The sequence below is a fragment of the Hemitrygon akajei genome, chromosome 7, assembly GCF_048418815.1.
Source record: "Hemitrygon akajei chromosome 7, sHemAka1.3, whole genome shotgun sequence".
In the NCBI taxonomy this organism is placed as follows: domain Eukaryota; kingdom Metazoa; phylum Chordata; class Chondrichthyes; order Myliobatiformes; family Dasyatidae; genus Hemitrygon; species Hemitrygon akajei.
This window is the reverse complement of record NC_133130.1, coordinates 88,748,022-88,769,406: the sequence shown is the minus strand read 5'-3', so window position 1 is coordinate 88,769,406 and position 21,385 is coordinate 88,748,022. Positions and strand designations below refer to the sequence as shown.

The 21,385-nt window shown below is 37.0% G+C and overlaps 1 protein-coding gene across 5 annotated transcripts in view; it reads right to left on the bottom strand.

Annotated features, from left to right (window-relative positions):
- The window catches only part of ralgapa2 (Ral GTPase activating protein catalytic subunit alpha 2), a 477,749-nt gene that overhangs the window by 149,056 nt on the left and 307,308 nt on the right, over window positions 1–21,385 (bottom strand). For 4 of the 5 annotated variants that reach the window (XM_073051378.1, XM_073051381.1, XM_073051380.1 and 1 more), the window contains 2 exons: window positions 15,681–15,839; window positions 4,429–4,556 (listed from right to left, as the gene is read on the bottom strand). In XM_073051378.1, the coding sequence (XP_072907479.1) occupies window positions 4,429–4,556; window positions 15,681–15,839 (287 nt within the window). Of the gene's footprint in view, window positions 1–4,383; window positions 4,557–15,680; window positions 15,840–21,385 lie in introns of all 5 variants that reach the window. The other variant, XM_073051379.1, reaches the window with a different exon arrangement.

Here is a 21,385-nt window from a genome sequence, read left to right as displayed (position 1 = left end):
CCAGCAAGAAAACATCTGGAAGCTTCCCTATAATTTTTTTTAACTGAATTCTCGAAGCTGTGATCACTTGGGTGATCCCTCAGCTGGATCTAAAGAAAGACAAATTATGTACAAATGTCACACACAAAATCATACAGCATAAAGTGCTAAGGCAGGTGAAATTAATTGGAGCAAGTTTTGTTAAATAGTTAATTTTTTTTCTGTCCTGGTTTAAATTTAAAATATGTGCTTTAAGTAAAATCATTAACCAATTTAAAATGCCAATGGTAAAAAAAAGACACACTTATGAAATGAAGTAGTTTATTCACTCAAATTGGAAGGAATTTATGCTTTCAGCTAAGAATTTATCAAAATGTACACAAAATAATCCCAGACCAATTTTACTTTCACTTTGTGTACATGAAATTCCTTTATTGCTGTTTCTCACGTTAAGGGAGCTGGTGATTTGCTGCTCATCCATTACCAACGCTTCCATTCTGATATCTAGCAGGAGTTGAGCAATAGGATCACGAGGTAATGATTCCAATTTCATCCAGGCCACACTGCATCTCCCACCCAGACCCCCTCACCCTAAATTTGAAATACAATAATGGCCAGTTCCAGATTTCTAGGTCAATTCACGTGATCCATTAAATTTGATTAGGCAATTCTCAAGTCACAATTCTATGATCCTGGCATGATTTCCACATCAGAGACATGGAAACTACATAATTCCATAGCCCTTCACTCCTATTAGCTGAGCAAATTACTTAACGTTTATCTTTTGGCTACTTCCTCCACACTGAACTTATTCTACTGGCATCTCCTGGCTTCTGTCCAACCCCATACACCACCACCCCTCTCTACAAAGAGTGCCAATCTATCCAAATCTTATATTCCCCAACATGGTTGTCTTCCCGTCTCATCTGTTTCAGAACCCACATGCCAATCTTCTCGCCATCCAGCCTCAATTTCAAACACAAACAACTGGTCTTCTGATCCCAACTACCTTACCAAACCTCCCAACCTAAAATTGGGCTTCAGTACTTCTCTTACATCATGCTTGGCAGCAAAACAATCTCAAATGGGTCTGTGGCTAGTGTCTACCCAGCTGCAACATTTTGATCGGTTGCAACCAAGAAACTTAAGTCTTCAGTAAAACAATAATGATCAAAATGATTGCTACCAGTTGCTGCTGTGCACCCAAATTTAAGTTATTAATATTCTCAATGTAGATAAATAGACATTAAATGTACAATGCAGGAATATAAAATTTTATAACATTAATCACTTGTAGGCCATCCCAGGTTACATACATTTGTGTACAAATGAGTTCCCATAATATTAAATTCAAAAGTCTGCGTTATGTACCTATTTCTGTGCCTATGGACTGTCGAAGTAGCTCTTTTTCCAATTTCAGTAATTACTCTTTCTTATCAGTCTTATGTGCTTTTGATGCTATATTACAATATTATGGAGGCATGATTAGTAAAGAATGGATTTTGTTTATTTTTGACTTATGGGACATCTGTAAAAAAAAATGGAAGCCATTCTTGCCAGAGGCAGCCTGAAACTGATTATCCAAATAGATACAAATTCTGTGCCCTTGCTCTTCTGCAGAATTTAATGTTTTCTGATGGCTGTTGCCAAACAAGCACCTACTTTCCTTCTATAACAGTTCAAATGCTTAAGTTTTTCTCCCGGGGATTGAACCTCCAGCCTTTGCTTCAGGAATAAAGGGGGATGCATTCCCTGATGGATCTTGCTCTTTGATGGCAGCACACAGTAAATGCCGTTCAGCAGACTGTAATAGCATGTGGTTGCACTTGTGTCTGTTGTGGGACCTGTAAAAGGAATTTGCTAATGCTATTTCTTTCACAGCAGCTTCATTTTAATTCAAATCTTTGTGTATAGCTGAGAATAAGGTCACAACATGGAAGTTCAAAAGTGAAGTCTAATTAGATCATATTGATAAAGTAACAACACTGGATCCCATCTTAATTTTTATGAAAAAGGTGTTACCTCAAACAAGCTAAAATTAACTTTTTGTTAAAAACAAACAAACTTAATGAAAGTAGTCTCACTGGTAAATTAATCAGAGTTCAAATGACAAGCTACTTCTAAACCTTTCTAAATACATCCTGGGTTAATTGAAAGGCCACATAGTAAACTGAAACAATAAAATGTGTCAAGTAGCAATTCTATATAAAGAAATAACACTCTTACAATTATAGGTGAGCTAGAACATATTTTGTGCAGGAAGTTCCATTAATTGCCTTAGACTTCTATTTTCCTGTTTTCTTATTTTGGCAATTGCTTTAACACATTTCTACTTCCACAAAACCTTCAAAAAGCAGACGAATTCAATATTGCCATGTTCACTTTAATTCACAACCTACTAAACTACATAGAATTTATGCGGAACAGCACAATGACTAGTATAAATATTTTAAGAACTATTAATGGATTATCGATTCTCCCTGCTCCAGTATACAAGAAGCAACTGTCCTAATTCCAAGCTTTATTCTTGAATAATTATTTTACATTGCAACTCCTCAATGATCAGTCTATACTGATTCTATTGCCAATGTTATAAACCTGGCACAGTAAATTTTTAAAGTTTCTCTTATGCCATAATCAGAAGATTAGTGTCAGATATCTTCAGATGTGGCGGGTCACAGAAGGTTGAAAATTTAAACTGGAAAAGATACTGCACAAGTAAATTGATGTTTTAGTTGCATGGTTGCAGTATGCAGCCCATAGAAATGTAACACACACACACACACAGACACAGACACACACACACGGCGAAAACTGCCAATCAACTTTAAATGACTAAATAGAAAACAATTACACCAGTTCTCCACAAATAATTAAAAATAAATTTCACTGTGATCATCAGTTGTATGGTGCTAGACCTATTCAGGGCAGTATAAAAGGATATATATATATATATACATGTATATATATGAACATCACAATTTCTACACAGAAAGCCGTATCGTCTCAATACGGTTGTGATGCTAATTACTGTAATGGATTAGTTTGGAGATGCTGTCAAAAATGTTCATTCTACATGAAATCTTCCCCACACCAAGTCAACTAATTTTATTGCCCAGAGAAAGAAAATTTAAATTAAGCAATGTATACGCCGACATATTTATGTGGCACACTAAGAACAAGTTATTTCTTTTACAATAAGATTATATTTGGTACCGTTTAGTAAAATATTAAATTGATTTAGCCACAGCATATCTAAATCTGCACTGTCCATTCAATTCCTTTCTACAAATGATTCCTTCTGGTGTTAGAATGGATAATAAACAGAAAACAAATCACTTTAAACATAATTTTAACGGTGGTAGACTTTTTGCCCAAACGACTGCAATGCACGCTTTAGGGTAAACAAAGAGCAATGAACATTTAAGTTGCTGTGGTAACACATCCTTACATATTGTCCTTCACTCAGCTGTAGTATTCAGAGTAGGCTTTGTGTCTTATCAGATTTCTTCTGCAACCTGCTGGCTACAGAGTGTAACCTTTTTTTCTTTCACCTCTCTCCAATTGAGATGCAAATTAATCTCCTCTGTTGATTAAATTCTCCTTAATCTGTCAAGTGCAGATGTAATCAGAGTTTACAGTTCTAGCAATAAGAACTGTCACAACGAGGGAGTGTTTTTTTGTTCAGAGATCAATTATGAAAAGGGCAGGATACATCATACAGACACTTTCAACTTTACAGATTATGTAACATGCTAAAATTATCCTATAAATATGTTGCATGGATATTATTTAATTTGCTGAGCTGAAGTTCTCAATTTGGTTTTTTAATAGGCTGAATGAGCATGAAATATTGCTTCTTCATATTGTGCACTGGAAACACACTAAAGTAGCCTGCGGGATGTTCAAGGAAAACTGTGCAGCAATGCAACTGTGTCTCATAACGTCAACGTGGTAAAATTACCTTGATCCTTTATTTAACAACATCAGTTCATTAACTCTCATTCATTAACAAGGAAACAAAATTCATTGACACTCTGGAAACCACAATGAAAGTTGACCTCTATAAAAGGGCTAATTTCACCCATTTCTTCCATTATGAATATCGTCTCAGGATAATTTCCCATTCAAATCAGCAAACCTTGAGATGGAACAAGTGCAATATTACAATACCAAACACAAGCTCTCTTATATTTGCACTCTTCTTAGAATAACCATGGGATGCAAGATTGTTGTCAAACTACACATTTCTAAGCATGTCCTTATTAATGTGAGATTAATTCTAAAATCTATTCAAGTGGTTCACAAAATCGGTTCACATATCATGAACAAATAAACAGCCACATCATATTGACAGGAACATGACATTACTTGAAAAATACATTTATGTAAATCAAAACAAACCTTAATGAAGTCCATGCGGTATTATATTTGAAGGAAAAAGGATACAAGCTCTGGTACAGGGGTATGAGACACTTCACAGCTCGGCTAGCATTGATGCCTGTGGCACGAACGAGACTTGGCAGAAGTTTTTCATTTATAATGGCTCCATCAAAGAGGGGACCAAAAAATGGGACCTGAAACATATCAAGCATACTTATGATTAAGGGCTTCCTTGTAGTTAATCGCTGGGTGCAGAACCTGAAATGTGGGAGCCTACACAAAAACATATAACAGCACAACTATTAGCACTCATTCGTTCTAATAAAAAAATTCATATAGGCCACACTATTATGCAATTAATTATGTTTGAAAGAACAAGTGATACATAACATGCAAGCACCAACTTCAGCAGTCATGCCACTTTATGGATGAGCTCTTCTACGGATTCAGGAAGATTTCTGGAACCACAGAACTGACAGAAGGTAAAGCATTTTCTCATAGGTCAGTTGCCTGCTAGCAGGAGTTCTTAAATTACCTTCTCCACAATGTGTGAGATCAATGTTCTCTGGATGGCACTGCTTTTATGGAGGAAAGTTTCACAATGCGTTATTGACTTCAAGAAAACCCGCACCACTCACAGACCTCATCACATCGGTGGCACAGTAGTGGAAACTGTGAGCCATCTGAAACTCTGGAGAGTGCACATCTTGTACAACCTCTCATAGTCCCACAGTCAGGAAAGCTCACCAGTCACTCTACTTTCTGAGGAGGCTGAAGAGAGCTGGTCTATGCACATCAATTCTCTTGACCTTCTAAGATGCATAGTTGAGAGCATTCTAACAGGTCGTCAGGGATTATTTTGGGAAAGAAAATTCGTGTTTGACTATTTCCTGATATTTTGTGAAATGTTATTTTGTGAAGTTGAATTATACCAGATTTATGTAAGGTATTGAATAATGTGTCATATCAGAAGTTATTGTAGAGACAATGAAAGCTCATGATGGGGGTGGTAACACATTGGCATCGAAAGAAGGTTGGCTGATTCACCAGAAATCGGTCTATTTCTGGTTAGCACGATGTAACAATGGATTGGTACTGGGCTAAACATTTTACAATTTATAAGATTTCGGAGCAGAATTAGGCCACTTGACCCACTGAGTCTGCTCCACAATTATTTAAATAATTTGACGGCACTAAAATATGGTTACTAAATATACTGATGTCACAAAGTTGGGTAGGAAAGTAATTTATGAAGAGAATTTATAAAGGCTCCCAAGAGATGTAGGCAGTTTAAATGAGTGATAAAAATCTGGCAGATAGAGTAAAATTTAAAATTATTCATTCTGACGGCGAAAATAAAAGAATATCCAGATGATGAAAATCTGGAAAATTCTAAGGTGCAGAGGGATCTGGGTGTTCATGCAGATAAAGCAAGTAGTTAGGAAAGATAACAGAGTGTTATCTTGTATTCTTATGGGATTGCTATCGTTGTGAAACTTGGGACTCATTTTCATAAAGGACAATGGAAACAGAGTATTTTTTAGGGCAGAGATAGAGATATACTCAATAAAAAAAAGGCTATCAAAGATACACAGGATGCAGAGATAAGGTCAAATTCAGATTAGCCATGACTTTATTAAATGGCAGAACAGGCTCAAATGCAAGAGGCATAGACATGCTTCAAAAAATTTGAATTTTCAACAACCTCCCTGCATAGCAATATTCAATCCGTTTGACCCAGCATCCACATATCTGAGACCTCTCCCTCAACTGAAGTAACGTCAAATCCTGTGTCTGTATCGCACCACACGAACTGCATTTTGATTTCTCACCTAACCTTCCCAAACCCTATAAAGGCATCCAAACATTGATCCCAAACCTTGCAATTGCTGAGCACCAAGATTTGTCTAATGGAGAAAGAGACTCATGTTCAGGTTCAACAATCTTGGCCTTGCTGTGTTCTGCACTCTCTTTGGTCTCCCTGTGCATTTTTATCAGAATATGACATGTTACGTAAAGAAATAGTAAGATTGCTGACCAAAAGTCTGATCAAACAGGTTTTTTTTAATTTAAAGTGTTGAAGGACACTAGAAAACCCAGGTGAAACAAATAAAAATAAAAAACTCAACTGCACCAGCTGCATAAATATTGCAGGCTGCAAGTTCAGTTCAGAGGCTGATATTCCTGCAGGAAGTGAATTCCTTTTAGCATCCTATCCAGAAAATGATGACCGCAGCTCTCTTGATAGCCAAGAAGTTTGCTATCATCAGAATAAAGAAGCTTGCTTAGGTGGTGCACCTCTACCAACCCTAACCTTACCATTATACTGCGGTTTCAGAATATGCCATTTACGAAATGCACTGCAGTTGCTTGCCAAGACTACTCTCTTCACACCTCGTACACTCATGACTTTTACAAACATGGATGAAGGCAGTGGCACATGGGAATACCCCTTTCTGCTCCTACTCAAGATTGCACACCCCATCACTCTGACTTGGAATCACATTGCTGTTCTTTTTTACCCCTCTCGGCCAAAATCTTGCAATTCACAACTGAGCAGTGCTCTGAGAAATTGTTCACCAGAGGACTACTTGAGTTCGAGGAAGCAGCTCACCATCACCTTCAGGGACAATAAGCCCTAAACACTAACATCTGTATTCATAAAATGAGTAATTAATTCATATAAGCTCTTTCTTTTAACATTATTCTATTTCAAGACTGATCCCTGAAAAAATTTCATCTTCCATGAACATTTTGCAGTAAAATGATAAGATCCGCTTAGGAGTCATGCATAGTCAAAATATACTTGCACATAACAGTCACATGGATTTCTTAAACCTTACGAAATGTGATTCATCACCTAGCGAAGTTGCGTTGTACAGTCTTGGCTTGACCAACGCCATAGTCATGCTGAAGCAGTTTGGAAGGCACCATTTCAGCTCTACTTAGCGCCTTCCTTGGAGATAGACCACATTATCCACCCTATAGTCTTAGCATATTAAATAGTTTAACAGCTGGGAAAGGAACCGTCCAAATCTGTAAACTCTGCATTGATTAGGGGAATTGTAATCTGATCTAGGCAATACAAATGACTCACTGTCTGATCTTGTAACTACATTTTAAAATGGTAATGCTACGTATTTAGAAACAAATGGTTTTAAGTTTGTGACATGATTATTGAATACTTTCCTTGATTTTCTACAAATACTACTAAATTACAGCATAAGCAATCTACTTTTACTGATCTTTTGGAGGGTAAACAACAATGCACAATCATGGCAACAAGATTAAATCTCATAAAGTGGACAATGATAGTGGACATGACAACTGTTACTGGGAACATTGAATTTATCTCAGATACTTATTTTCCAGCATGCATCTCTGACCTTAGGATCCAACTCATGTCGTGAAATATCAGTAAAGTGAGAGAAAAATATAGTATTTTACAAGAAACAGTGACTCCTGCCACAGTTGCTTTGTTTGGCAATGGCATCTGCAAAACTTCAGGGGGAAGGAAGAGAGTCTGTATCATGCAAGGAGAGTCTATAGACAATTATCAGTATTTCAAACCACAATTTTTTCCATCTGGACATGGACTTATTGAACAAATAAATGCCACTTATTATTCTTCTGTCATGCAATTACTACCGGATGACTGAGACGGTCATTGAATAAGCAGACAAAAGGAATAAAAAAAACTCTTGCGCTCAGGGAATTCCTCTAATTAGATTTGGCAGCAAATTTCAACAAGAATTTCATTTTATTTAACATCTGCATCTGACAGCTGTCTTTCCAAGCGATTCTCATCAACATAATTCAGGTTGAATATCTTGACTGAAACTAGGAAATTTTAATCAAATTAGAAAGTGTCTAAAATGCACAAGGTAACTTCCGTTCATGCATCTTCACAGTTGCCTTCCTCAAGTTCATAACAATAGTTGTAAGAGGGTCTCTGAGGTTTGAGCTTCTACTCAGACTCCCTTATGAATACCATACAGTGAAACGTCAGCTGAATTGCTTCACAGTAAAAGAGAGTTCAGGGCAGTTTTTTCCAATTGATACCACATAATCTAAGGTCACATTTTGAATGGAACAAAACAAAATCTGTGCACGCATCTATTCCCACTTCTTATATAAGAGGCCGCATGCTCTTTTTTTTTGCTGTGAAAAGATTTGAGCCCAGGTTTTTATACCATACAACGAGAATCCTTCTTGTCAATTATATACAGCACCATTTGCTCCTGATCTTTGGAAAATTTGTGACATGTCATTATTGTAATAAATGTATACAGGAAAATGATAAATTAATCTGATGACAATTAAAAGAGACATTTTGAATCAGAAATTAAATTCACTGAATATGTAGTTAACAAGTGATATTTTGCAGGTTAATTCAAACATACATTTAGTGCAGAATAGGGTAAAGCGCAGAATAAATTTTATTTAGCAATTTTATTTTATTCTCATCCATCTATGGGATAATCTCAACAGCATCAAATTACTTATCCATTGCTGTCTTACAGGATGCCAGAAAACAACATGTGTCTTGCTTACATGATATACTTTGTACATAAATATTCTGTGCTACAATTATTTTAGGTATGTCTGACATTATTGACAAAATGGGTCTGAGTAATCTTAAACTTGATATCAAATGGCTGAGCATTAATTTCACTTCACTAACTGCACACTAAATGGCATTGTGTCCAGGGGAACCCGTAGTATGTCCCTAGTGGCATCTGCAGTGAACTAAGCTTGTGCAACGCTCTTGGCCCCATTCTGTAAACTGCTTTTGCAGTTATTGTTTTCAGTATCCTCCATACATCTGTGACGCGTGTTGCATTGGCAGACTTTCTATTCTTCTTGAAAAAGGTTTTGTTTGAGGAGGATTGTGTTGCAGTTCATGATAATTGCATCACTTAATTAATGAAGACAAAAGAATGTGCAAATCAATGCATGGTTGCCAAGCAGTGAATAAAAACAAGAAAGGCAGACATTAGTAACAAAAGTAAAAGCTAGTTTATCAGAAAACTCTTCTGATGTTAATATGCCTAAATTTAAAAAGATTTTTCACTTTAACATTTGTCCATGCATATCTAATATGTCAACAAACATCAGTGAAACAAATAAGCAGCATGTTTGAAACCCTGTCCACAGCTATGTCTGTTTCCATGGATTCTGTAACTTGATAAAGGAAGCCACTTGGTTAAGAAACAGTTTAACGATGGAGTCCACAAGACAACAATATGTACAATTCTTTCACAATATTTATTATTCTTAACCATTCCCTTTCATTCATCTTAGAGTCAACCTTGGAATAAATCTTTTAACACATAAGGATAAATGCTTGTGGAACGCCAGTGGAGAATGATGCTTTCTACCATTTGTTGTGGTGTACAAAAAGCTCACTTTATCTCTTTCATATCTAAGTTTAAGACTTGTCTTGAATAACCTATTAAAGAATTAAAAAGTATATTTTTTGGAAAATACAGTCAAACATTATGACATTAAATTCATTACATATTAGAATACTGAAAACTAACGTAGTTCAGCTAAATGACAGCAAATGCATATTGCTAAATTAAAAAAAACAGGTCCACAGCAGATGCCATCTCCCTAGCCCTACACTCATGTCTGGAACATATGGACAGTAAAGACGGCTACATGAAACTATTGTTTAATGACTACAGCTCTACCTTCAATACTACAATGCCTTAGAAGCTCATTCTTAACTCTCCTTGACCTGGGACTCTTTGCAGCTGGATCCTTGATTTCATCACTGACTGACTACAACTAGTAAAGACAAGTAGCAACACCTCTGCTGTGGTTATTCTTAGCACTGGTGTTGTACAAGACTATGTCCTCAGACCCCAACTTTACTCCCTATACACTCATGACTGTTTAGCCAGATTCTGCTCTAAATCCATCTACACATCTGTAACTATATTACTGGCCACCACTGTAGTGAGCTGAATCTCAAATAATGATGAGCCAGAATGCTGGAGGAAAATAGGCATCACGGTAGATAGTCAAGACAACAATCTTCCCTCAATATTGCAAAAACAAAAGACCTGTTTACAAAGTATTGGAAAGGAGGTTGTGCACGTGCACCTGTTAACATCAATGGTGCTGAGGGTCATGAGGATTGAGAGCTACAAGTTCCTAGGAGTGAACATTACCAATAGCCTGTTTTAATCTAATCACATAGACGGCATGGCCAAGGAAGCATAACAGCACCTCTTCCTCCATGTCCCCTTTGACCCTCACCAACTGTTATAGATAGATCATAGAAAGCATTCTACCCAAATGAATACTGCTTAATCAATGACCCCCACCTTCCCTGGACATTTTCTCTCCCCCAGACGGTAAGTTGGTGACATCCAGCATCAAAGATATCCATCATCCAGACCACGATAACTTCTCGCAGCTACCATCAGGAAGGAGGTACAAAAGCCTGAAATCCCACAGCACCAAGTTCAACATCAGCCACTTCCCTTCAAACATTCGGTTCTTGAATCAAACTGCAACCCTAACCATTACCACAGCAATACTATGACCATTTTGCACTACAATGGAAATGTTATGTTCTAAGTGTGCTCTTTCTTGCAATATTTCATAATTTATACTTAAGTTTTTCTTATGAATGATATATATATATCTAATGCTAATGCTGGACTGGTCAAAGAACACTGAGGCTGTCTACAAGAAGGGTCAGAGCCATCTCTATTTCCTGAGGAGACTGAGGTCCTTTAACATCTGCCGGATGATGCTGAGGATGTTCTACAAGTCTGTGGTGGCCAGTGCTATCATGTTTGCTGTTGTGTGCTGGGGCAGCAGGCTGAGGGTAGCAGACACCAACAGAATCAACAAACTCATTCGTAAGGCCAGTGATGTTGTGGGGGTGGAACTGGACTCTCTGATGGTGGTGTCTGAAAAGAGGATGCTGTCCAAGTTGCATGCCATCTTGGACAATGACTCCCATCCACTCCATAATGTACTGGTTAGGCGCAGGAGTACATTCAGCCAGAGATTCATTCCACCGAGATGTGACACTGAGCGTCATAGGAAGTCATTCCTACCTGTGGCCATCAAACTTTACAACTCCTCCCTCGGAGTGTCAGACACCCTGAGCCAATAGGCTGGTCCTGGACTTATTTCCACTTGGCATGATTAACTTATTATTATTTAATTATTTATGGTTTTATATTGCTATATTTCTTCACTATTCTTGGTTGGTGCAGCTGTAAGGAAACCCAATTTCCCTCAGGATCAATAATGTATGTCTGTCTGTGATGCTGTTGTAAGACTTTCATTGCATGCTTGTACTTGTGCACATGAGAATAGACTCTGACTTTGCAAAGAATCATTATGCAAACTTGGGTTAATTATGACATATCCTTTTTCAACGGCATTTCACTGTGCATGTGGCTAGTGCAATAAACTTCAAAGATACAGAATAAGTAAATTCTTCAGTGCTGTCATTAATATGTTTCCAGATCAACAGGTCTTTGGGAAATTTCACCATTCCTCACTTCTTCGTCATTGCTCTGTGTGTGAGGGAGAGGAATCTTTGATGTCAACTCAACATGCTGTTCTGGCTTTGCCAACACTATTTTGAATCTCCAGGCTTTTAGATTATTTAAGCTACAAGAGTCACCATTTCTAGAACACCCAAAAGATACGAGTGGAACACACAGAATATAAAAATGTACTAATATGCAGTGAGGCCTTGGTTTTAACACACTACAATAAAAGTTGAAGAAGACCATTACGTTAAATAATTGATATATATATCCAGAAAGTATAGAGAACATGATCTGTTACTGTAAACACAAGAAACAAAACACTTAGCTCATTTTAGGTGGTGTGAGATTTGACACTAACCACTGAAAGAAGTAAAAGATAAAAATATAGCCAAATACATTAAATGACCACCTGTGAAAATTACTCAGAACATACATATCACCAATTATTTAAACAAATGCAACTTAAAAATCATAGATTTTCCAGTAAAGCTTCTAACAAAATAGAATGCTTCAAAAACAAGAGGTAAAAATGATCAGCATTTTGTTTATTGATCTCCACTTCCATTAACTTATCACAGTGCACATTCCCCCCAAATGATCAAAATGATTATAGATGGCAACAATGAATACAAGTTAGTACGTCCATGATGCAGTTATAGAAAATATTGCTTAGACTAGAAAATACTGTGTACAGTTCTGGTCATTGTCCTATGATATGATGTGATAACATTAGAAAGAGTGCAGACCTGAGGAAGGGTCTAGTCTGAAATGTCAACTAGTTATTCATTTCCATAGGTGCTGCCCGTGTGTATTGCTTTAGAAAGAGTGTGGAAGAGGTTCACCAGTATGTTTTGTTGTAGTTACCTAGGTTACGTTTAATCTTATGTAGGAGATGGCAGGATATCCTTCTAGATGCCTACAAAATAATGAGAGGCATAGATAGGATGTATAATCAGAATTTCCCCCCCCCCCCGAGGGCAAGGAAGTCTAGAACTAGAGGAGTCACGTTAAGGTGAGAGGCCTACGGCAAAGTTTTTCCACACATTGACCTTTTCTACCTCTGTCACCCTTCAAAATCACAGGCTTTCCCACTTTCTTCACTAGTGGTGTGGCTTCAGCTCTCCAGTTATAATCTGATTTCTTAATCTCTTTGCTCCTTTCTCATATGAACCCCAATTGTGTTTTTTGAATAAATAAAAAGAAACAAAAAAACCTCAGTAAAACTTATTTGCTCATAACATAGTGAAAGAGTTCGGTTTTAGGTATGTTAAGCAAAAATCCTACAAAATCAGCAAGTCAGGCAGCAGCTATGGAGAGGAATAAATGGGTATCTTACCTTGATATCAGCCATTGTATAGCCACAGTTCCTTCAACAGTACTGTGTCAGCAACCACGAGGTTTACAATATAATCTTTCATCTGTTTCAGATTCAGCCTAATATCAAATCTTAATTCTTTGCTGTCTGTAAAATCATACATGAAGCTTCTAAAAAATTCCTGTCATAATATTGACAGGTTAAACAATGAAAACAGCAACACATCATCCACCGGTATTGAGTTGAATTATTTCTGTAAGAAGATTGTTTTGTCAGTGATAGCATCATGATGGTTGAGGAAAAAATGGTCAAGGCCATCAACTGACCATAATGCTCTTCCAATAGGCTGATCTGGTGACGATACAACTTTGCTTAATATAATAAAACAGATCCACCTCTTGCTCACTGATGTATGTTGTCTAAACCTCGCAACTCTCCGCTCAACAATAATGGAGTATATTCACTAGTTCATTCAATATCACTTTCCCAAAGCCAATTAGGGACGCATGAGAAAACTGGTCTTGTTAATAATGCCTACATCCCAGGAAATGAATATTACAAAAAATCTCCATTGCTGCTACTTTAATTACAAGTAAACTCATGGCTCCAAGCTCAGCAAAAGGACAATTAACCACTTTTGCTGAGATTTAAGCACCATTTTCAGGACTTATATAAACACTTAATAAGCTGATAGTATTGATAAAACTAGTGATAAATTAAAAGACAAAATGTTAGTCTTATTTCGAAAAGAAAGAAACATGTACAAACTAAAGATTCAGCTCTATTGCTTTGTTGGCCCAGACCTTGATGCCACTGGCATGAAAAATTCAGCTTGCAACTGTTAACTTTTAAAATAGTTTTGCAGAATCAATAGAAACACCATAACAGTTACAGAAAGAGAAAATTGAAAGTACATGTATGGAATAATGAACTGCTACAAATATATCACCATTTCTCATGTCTATAGAAAATAAAACACAGTCCTGTTCAGTGGCTGTGTTAAATTACTAATGGCCACATGGCTATAACTGTAGAGAAGCGAGTTACATTTAATTACTTACGATATGAGTAAATACTTGGTGCAAATGAAAAGTTTAATTTGAGTATGCAAACTTTTAAGAGATTTCAAATTAGAATTTAATCGATTTTATCAAAATATTTTCAAAATTCCTGCACATCCTATAGAATTGTGCTACTTAGCCAATAATGTCTCCCCTTGTTTCATGTTAAAGTACATCACTTTAATTCTCTGTCTTAAATTTTATATCACTTGTCTCCCCCATTCTGCCAGATTACATCTTCTTGGAGCGTTTTTACTGTCTGCTGTTACCTCAAGCTTTGTTTCATCAATAAGTTGTGAAAACTTATCTTGTGCAATGATTCCTGGGAACCACTACTGTTCTACCTTCCTCATCTGAAAAGCAAGTACTTATTACAACATCATCTTTATTTGTTGACCCTATTGTCACGTGTCTGTTTCCACCATAGGCCTCAATTGTATTGCGAGCTTGTTACAATGGCTCAGAAGTATGTCCCCAGCACATTGCAAACAATGCATATCATTATATGTTTTGATGTACATGTGACAAATAAAGCTAATCTTTTAATCTTTAATTTTGCTAACCAGAATTTAAGTGGAATTTATGACACTTCCTTTAAACCCACAAAGATGACATCCACCAAATTTCCTTCATGAACCTGCTCCATTGCTTCATCAAAAATTTTCAGTCAGATTAATTAAACATCAGTGACGTTTAACAAATCAATACTGACTCTCCTTTATTTAATGAAGACACATGAAATTGCAGATGCTGGAATCTGGAGCAACAAGCTGTCTACTGAAGGAACTCAGTGGTCAATGAACATCAGTGGGGGGAAAGGAATTCTCCCCTAAACATTAACAATTCCGTTGCCCCCACAGATACTGCTCGGTCCACAGAGCTCCTCCAGCAGGTTGCTTGTTGGTCCTTGATTTAATGATCACTTGTATAATCTATACTACTATTCTGAAGTTTTCCCACCAACAACTTTATATGGACTGGCCAATGAAAATCGGAGTGAGAAGAAGAGTGATTAGGAAACCTAACTTTTTAAAGATAGAACTTCCTATTAGAAACATTGTTAAAAGCAGCATTCATGCACATTTTGAAAGCTAACTGGACCAATATTTTGAAAAGTGACAAGTATTATGGTATGAGGAAAGAGAATAGGGTTAGATTGTTAACTCTCTGAGAGCGATTGCAGGTGCAATGTATTTAACAGTCTTCTGCAATGAAAACCTTATAAGAAATTCCAAAAACAGAAGCCCCTGATTCCTTGCCAACCAAGGTTTCATACAGTAGTGCACTCAATAAAAAATTATTTTACTTGTAAATAAATCAGACTTCCTGCCAAATTAATGCTGCTCGGTGATTAAAATGAACCTCAATTTATGCTTTACAGTAGCTTTCAGCAAATCAAAATAAAATTATACTTACTTCTGGTTTCTTGAGGATTTGAATGTAGAACATGCAATTTTTCATCGGATAAATGATGATTAAGACATCACCAAAATCTGTAGGAATGATTCCCCTGCGATAATCCCTTGTGTGCTCTGACCAGATGATGTGAACTTCATCATTTCCCAAGTGACGAAGCTGCAATGATAAATTGGCTCTCGATTAATTGTCATCTAGTGATATTAGTACCTCATTACATGGTCAACATCTATAAATTTAATTAATTTGCCTCAATGGCTGGAAATTTCAAATAGTAAAAGGTGAAAACTTTTCCAATTAATTTGTCTGAATTAATTAGTTGATAGGCTTGGAACGAATAGCAATTGTAGAAGAATGCTTTATCAAATTAATTTACATTGAAAGGTTATATTTTTCATATATGATCAAACCACTGTAGAAATTCTTTAGTAAATCTGCAGACTTGAATGCAGTACATATTATTGGACATACAAGATTGAATACTCCTAGATAGCTGGCAATATTCTGTGACAAAACAGACCATCTGATCTGGTGATTATTCAGTTAAATATAAGTAGTTATTGAGGCATTTTCTGTCCAGAGAAATGGATTTCCTGAACACTGGGCTTTGAGGAGGCAGCTAATTGGTTAGGACTGCTAAATCCATAAGTAATTTCAGCAAAAGTATCAGATGCTTGTATTGACTGACAGTTCAATGCTTGGACATCACCTGATAAGAGAATCCCAACATTGAAATCTTTTCACATCTTCTGAATTAACTGTTCTGAGTGTCCAGATCAACAGAAAGTCTGGTCTCATGAAGATATTTTAAAATCACACACACAGTTCAAGAGCCATACTATAATTGGAGAATGAGCTAGAATGTCAAATTTACTCGATTATTTTGTAGCAGGTTTTGTTGTGATTCATTTGCAGAGTACTGCCTGTTTTTTACTTGTTATATAATTTTTTTCCAATATATTTGATTTGCAGTGCAGCCTCAAAAGCAACATGACAGTTACCCAGAAAGAATGAGTTGAAATGGCAGTAATGTGATGGCCAGAATCCTAGATTACTTTGTGTTTAAGGTCAAAATTATTTGGCAGCACTTCATTAAAGTTATGAACACAATATTCTGGTGGTGCTTGCATTTTATTTCTCTATTGTAGTTACATTGTAGAAACAATGAAACAATCAAGAGGATTTTTAATATTAATTATGCAAAATTTGATGCAACAGCATGGCTAGTTCCAGTATCAAAAGCATCAAAATAACATTGCACATACAATGATTACATCAAATAGGTACATCACACTAACATAAAAACACTCAACCAGTTGTTCTCCTTACATTTTTTCAATATCACCCCATCAACAAATAAAGCTTTACATACTAGGCTGTAGAACCATGAGCAGTAGCATTCTCATAGCTAGTGACTTTCCATTATGTACCAGAATCCACTGGTGATTTAACTATGGGTCAGATCACAGCCATTATCATTACAATGATCTCATATGTGCATTTCCAGCTCTTAAGTATTGAGAAATTATTAAGCACATTGCTCAATGTCCTTCCAGTCTAGGGATACTGTGAATTCTTTTATTACTGAACATCTCCAATTGGCAAGAGGTATTCAAATATTTATTATGTTCCTAATAATGTGCTCTGAGTAAATGTCTTCAAAATTATAAGCACCATGAAATAGGAAAAGTACAATCTGTCTATGCAAGTTAATTTCAAAACACATTCTTAGACATTTGTTTCATTGATAGCTATTAAGACACCCAATTTCGTTTTCCCAATAAAAAAAGATTCAAGTCTATATTGTTGTCACCTTCCAGCTTCACATCATTCACCTTATACTGACCTTACTCAAAAAAAGTGCTGATGCTTCTTTGTGAATAACATAAAAAACAGACGGTGAATGGGAAGAAATATTTGATTCTGTTGACCAATGAAAACATCCGAATCCTTGGCTAATTAGACATGTGCCACAGAACTCATTTACTCATGTGAATCATTTTGCAAGCTGTTAGCCGGGTGGCTAGCACACCACTGATGACACTGGTCAAAGCTCTGCACCCGGCAGCCTGACCTCCTTCCTGCTAATTGCATTAGCAAAGCCAGCTGCCTCAAGAATGGAGTCGTCAATTTGATTGAAAGTTCCTGTTGTCATGTAGGCATGGTGGCCCTGTTATTCAGTCACACTAAAGCCTGACCACCCCTTTGTTTGCACTACAGTGTCCTCTTCCTCAAAGACGGAGTTTTATTTGTAAATTAACCAAGAAACTTCCTGGAGGAATAGCACAGCCTGGAGATTGATAATGTGTGCCTTTCATTCGCCTCCATTCTTACTGTAACCCTGCCAATTTGTTTTCCTGCTCCAGTCCTGCCGCAGGCTAAAAAAGCCTTGTAAGACACAAGTGCAATTACAGTTCGTGGAGCCAAATGAATCGTACAAATCCAATAGCACAGCTCTGTCACAGCTTGCAACCTCTGTGCTGCTAAAAATCTAATCTAACAAAGCTAACTAATTTCCACTCTAAGAGCACAGGGTTCAGCATGGGGTTGGAGGCACACAACAAAAATGAGAGCTTACTACTTTTAAACATTTTTCGATAAGCTAAATCACCTCATTAGTTTTTGCTGCTCATTTTTTTTAAACCATTAACTATGATTTAGTGAGATAGAGTCAGAGGACTGCAGCATGCTGATGCACAAATTGATTTTCACTTTATGTATGCTCTGATCAGAAGTTTATAGTAATGATGCCAGATGTTGCAGTTCTATGGAACAGTACGACCCACATTTTTATTAAAGCAATTTTAGGAGAACCTTTATTACATACTACTCATAAAGCTTGAAAGCAATTACAGTTAATCTGACTATTCTTGTATTCAGAGACACTGCTTCAATTGAAATTTGCTATAAAAGATACATATACATTTGCTGGCCTTTGAAAATTTACTGACACATCACAACCCAAAGATATGATTCATTATCAAATTTAGCATTTGGTGATCTTATAAGCTTACCAAAATATATCATATTTTTAAATCTCATTTTCATATACCCTAAAATTACTTGTTTTCTTCTAGCACATAAAACATCAAAAAAGTCTCATGACTAATATTTTCAAGGTAGAAATATACCTCCAATAATTCAGGAACAATGGAGAAAAGAAAATGAATTTCCCCAAAATGAACAATTGCTGCCAAGACATTTGTTCTACCTGGTTACTTCAATGGGATATAAAGCCAACAGCAGTGACATATGGCATAAATGGATTTTCCACACTCAAAAGCCAGGGTTTCATTTGGTGCAGCTCTGTCTCGGCCAATACAGGCAGGTGGGTTGTTGAAAGTAGGAAACAATTTGGTGAGTGGGATAGGAGCAGGTGGTTTTAAAGAGAGGGGCAGCCATTTTTCATTGGGAAGTACAGACAAGTAAAGATTATTTTCACTGCAAAAACAGAACATAAAGGGTGAAAAAAATTAATGATCAGTTCACAACAGGTGAAATAGGGGGGGGGAAAGCCAACTATGCTATGAACACTGCCAATGTCACAGGTCTTGATGACATATGCAGTGAATAGATACAGTAATCTAGGCAAGACACTGGTTATCACCTGCCTGTGTTCTGATTGTTTACAAAAGCAGTGGAGAAAGAAATGTTCTGCTGTAATTCTGGAGATGGTTAAGGACCCTTGCCTTGCCACCTTAACAAACTTATGAGCACCGCTTATTGAATTGGCTTTTATTCATTAGAGAAAGTAAACATCCCAGACAAGTAGCTCAGTAGTCAGACAAATCACGGACCTGCCAGCTGTGGAATCTTACTGAGGACAAAGGCAGAGTTGGGGAAAAATCCAATCATCAATATCACTGATCAATCTCTTTGTAGTTAATGGTAATATCAATCATTAGATGTTACTTTGGATAATCCTTGACAGGAAGAGAGATCATTAACTTACCCAGATTATGCAAACATTTGTGGAAAACAGCTGCTTCCACACAGAATCTAATGGAAAAATGCAGGTGCTGATGTGTGCAATGCAGCAGCCCACTCCAATGACCTGCATTGACACCCATGTTCTAACATTTACATCAACAACAAACCAACACATCCAAGCCTTCCCAACTTAACTAATATTAACAAACTGATAATGGTCTGTGGTTACATGCTGTGTCTGGGTCAATTATACTATAATACACCCCACCAAGCAAACTGGCTAACTACTAAGGATATAATGCTAAGGCTTTATAAGGCGTTGGTCAGACCACACTTTCTGTATTGTGAGGAGAAATTATGTGCTGGCATTGGAGATGGTCCAGAGGAGATTTCACAAGAAAGATCCCAGGAATGAAAGGTTAACGTATGAGGAGTGTTTAATGACTCTCGACCTGTATTCACTGAAGTTTAGAAGAATGGGGCTGGGGTGGATCTCAATGAAACTTATTGAATACTGAAAGGCCTAGATAGGGCGGATGTGGAGAGAACGTTTCCTATAGAAGGGGAGTCTAGCTTCAGTGGGCATAGCCTCAGAATAGAAAGATGTCCCTTTAGAAGAGAGATAAGGAGTAATTTCTATAACCAGAGGGTGGTGAATCTGTGAAATACATTGCCACAGACAGCTGTGGAGGCCAAGTCATTGGGTATATTTAAAGCAGAGGTTGATAGGCATCAAAGGTTACAGGGAGAAGGCAGGTAAAAGGGATTGAGAGGGTTAATGAATCAGCCATGATGGAATGGTGCAGCAAACTCGATGGGCTGAGCGACCTAATTCTGCTCCTAGTCTTATGGTCTTAATATGCTGCTAATCAATTAAACTCAAACAAGTCACAGCACTTGTGCAATCCTTATGCGTGTTGTAAATTAACATCGGCTGGAACAGTACCCATGTTATTCACTGCAGAAATCTAGTTTAACCTTTCACACTTGAAATTGAGAAAATCAGAATCACAAATGACAACTGAATGCTTCAAAATGGGGCATACCCTCTTGATAATTACTATCTCTGCACTTGGCTACCTTACAAAGCTGTGCATGTCTTTACCTGAGAAATTACCTAGGGTTACCCATAGCCCTCTATTTTTCTGAGCTCCACATACCTGTCCAGGAGTCTCTTAAAAGACCCTACACAATCCTCCTCCACCACCGTCGGTGGCAGCCCATTCCATGCACTCACCACTCCCTGTGTAAAAAATTTACCCTTGACATCTCCTCTGTACCTACTTCCAAGCACCTTAAAACTGTGCCCTCTTGTGCTAGCCATTTCAGCCCTGGGAAAAAGCCTCTGACTATCCACATGATCAATGCCTCTCATCATCTTATACACCTATAGATGATGCAAATCTTCACTTTCATTGTAACATTCAAGATGATTGCTGTTACATTCAAATTCTTTGCAGCACATAACTCATTGAAGTAGTGAAATCATTTCATTTTCACTCCCAGTCATTTCTGAAATCTCCAAGCCTGAACACTTGAAACTATAGTGAGCAAAACAGTTCTGAATTGTCTTACTACTTTTCTCTCGCCAACTATCAGTGACAAAATCACTGCAATTTGAACACAAACACCTGCAAATGATGCTATTTAAAAACTGATCAGCCTATGCATGGTACAGTGTCTAATGACTACACAAGTGCATGCAACTGACACTAGTTAAAAACTGTTTGGCAAAAGTCTCCTGTCCCAATCAAGTGGCATAGCATCTTAAATAA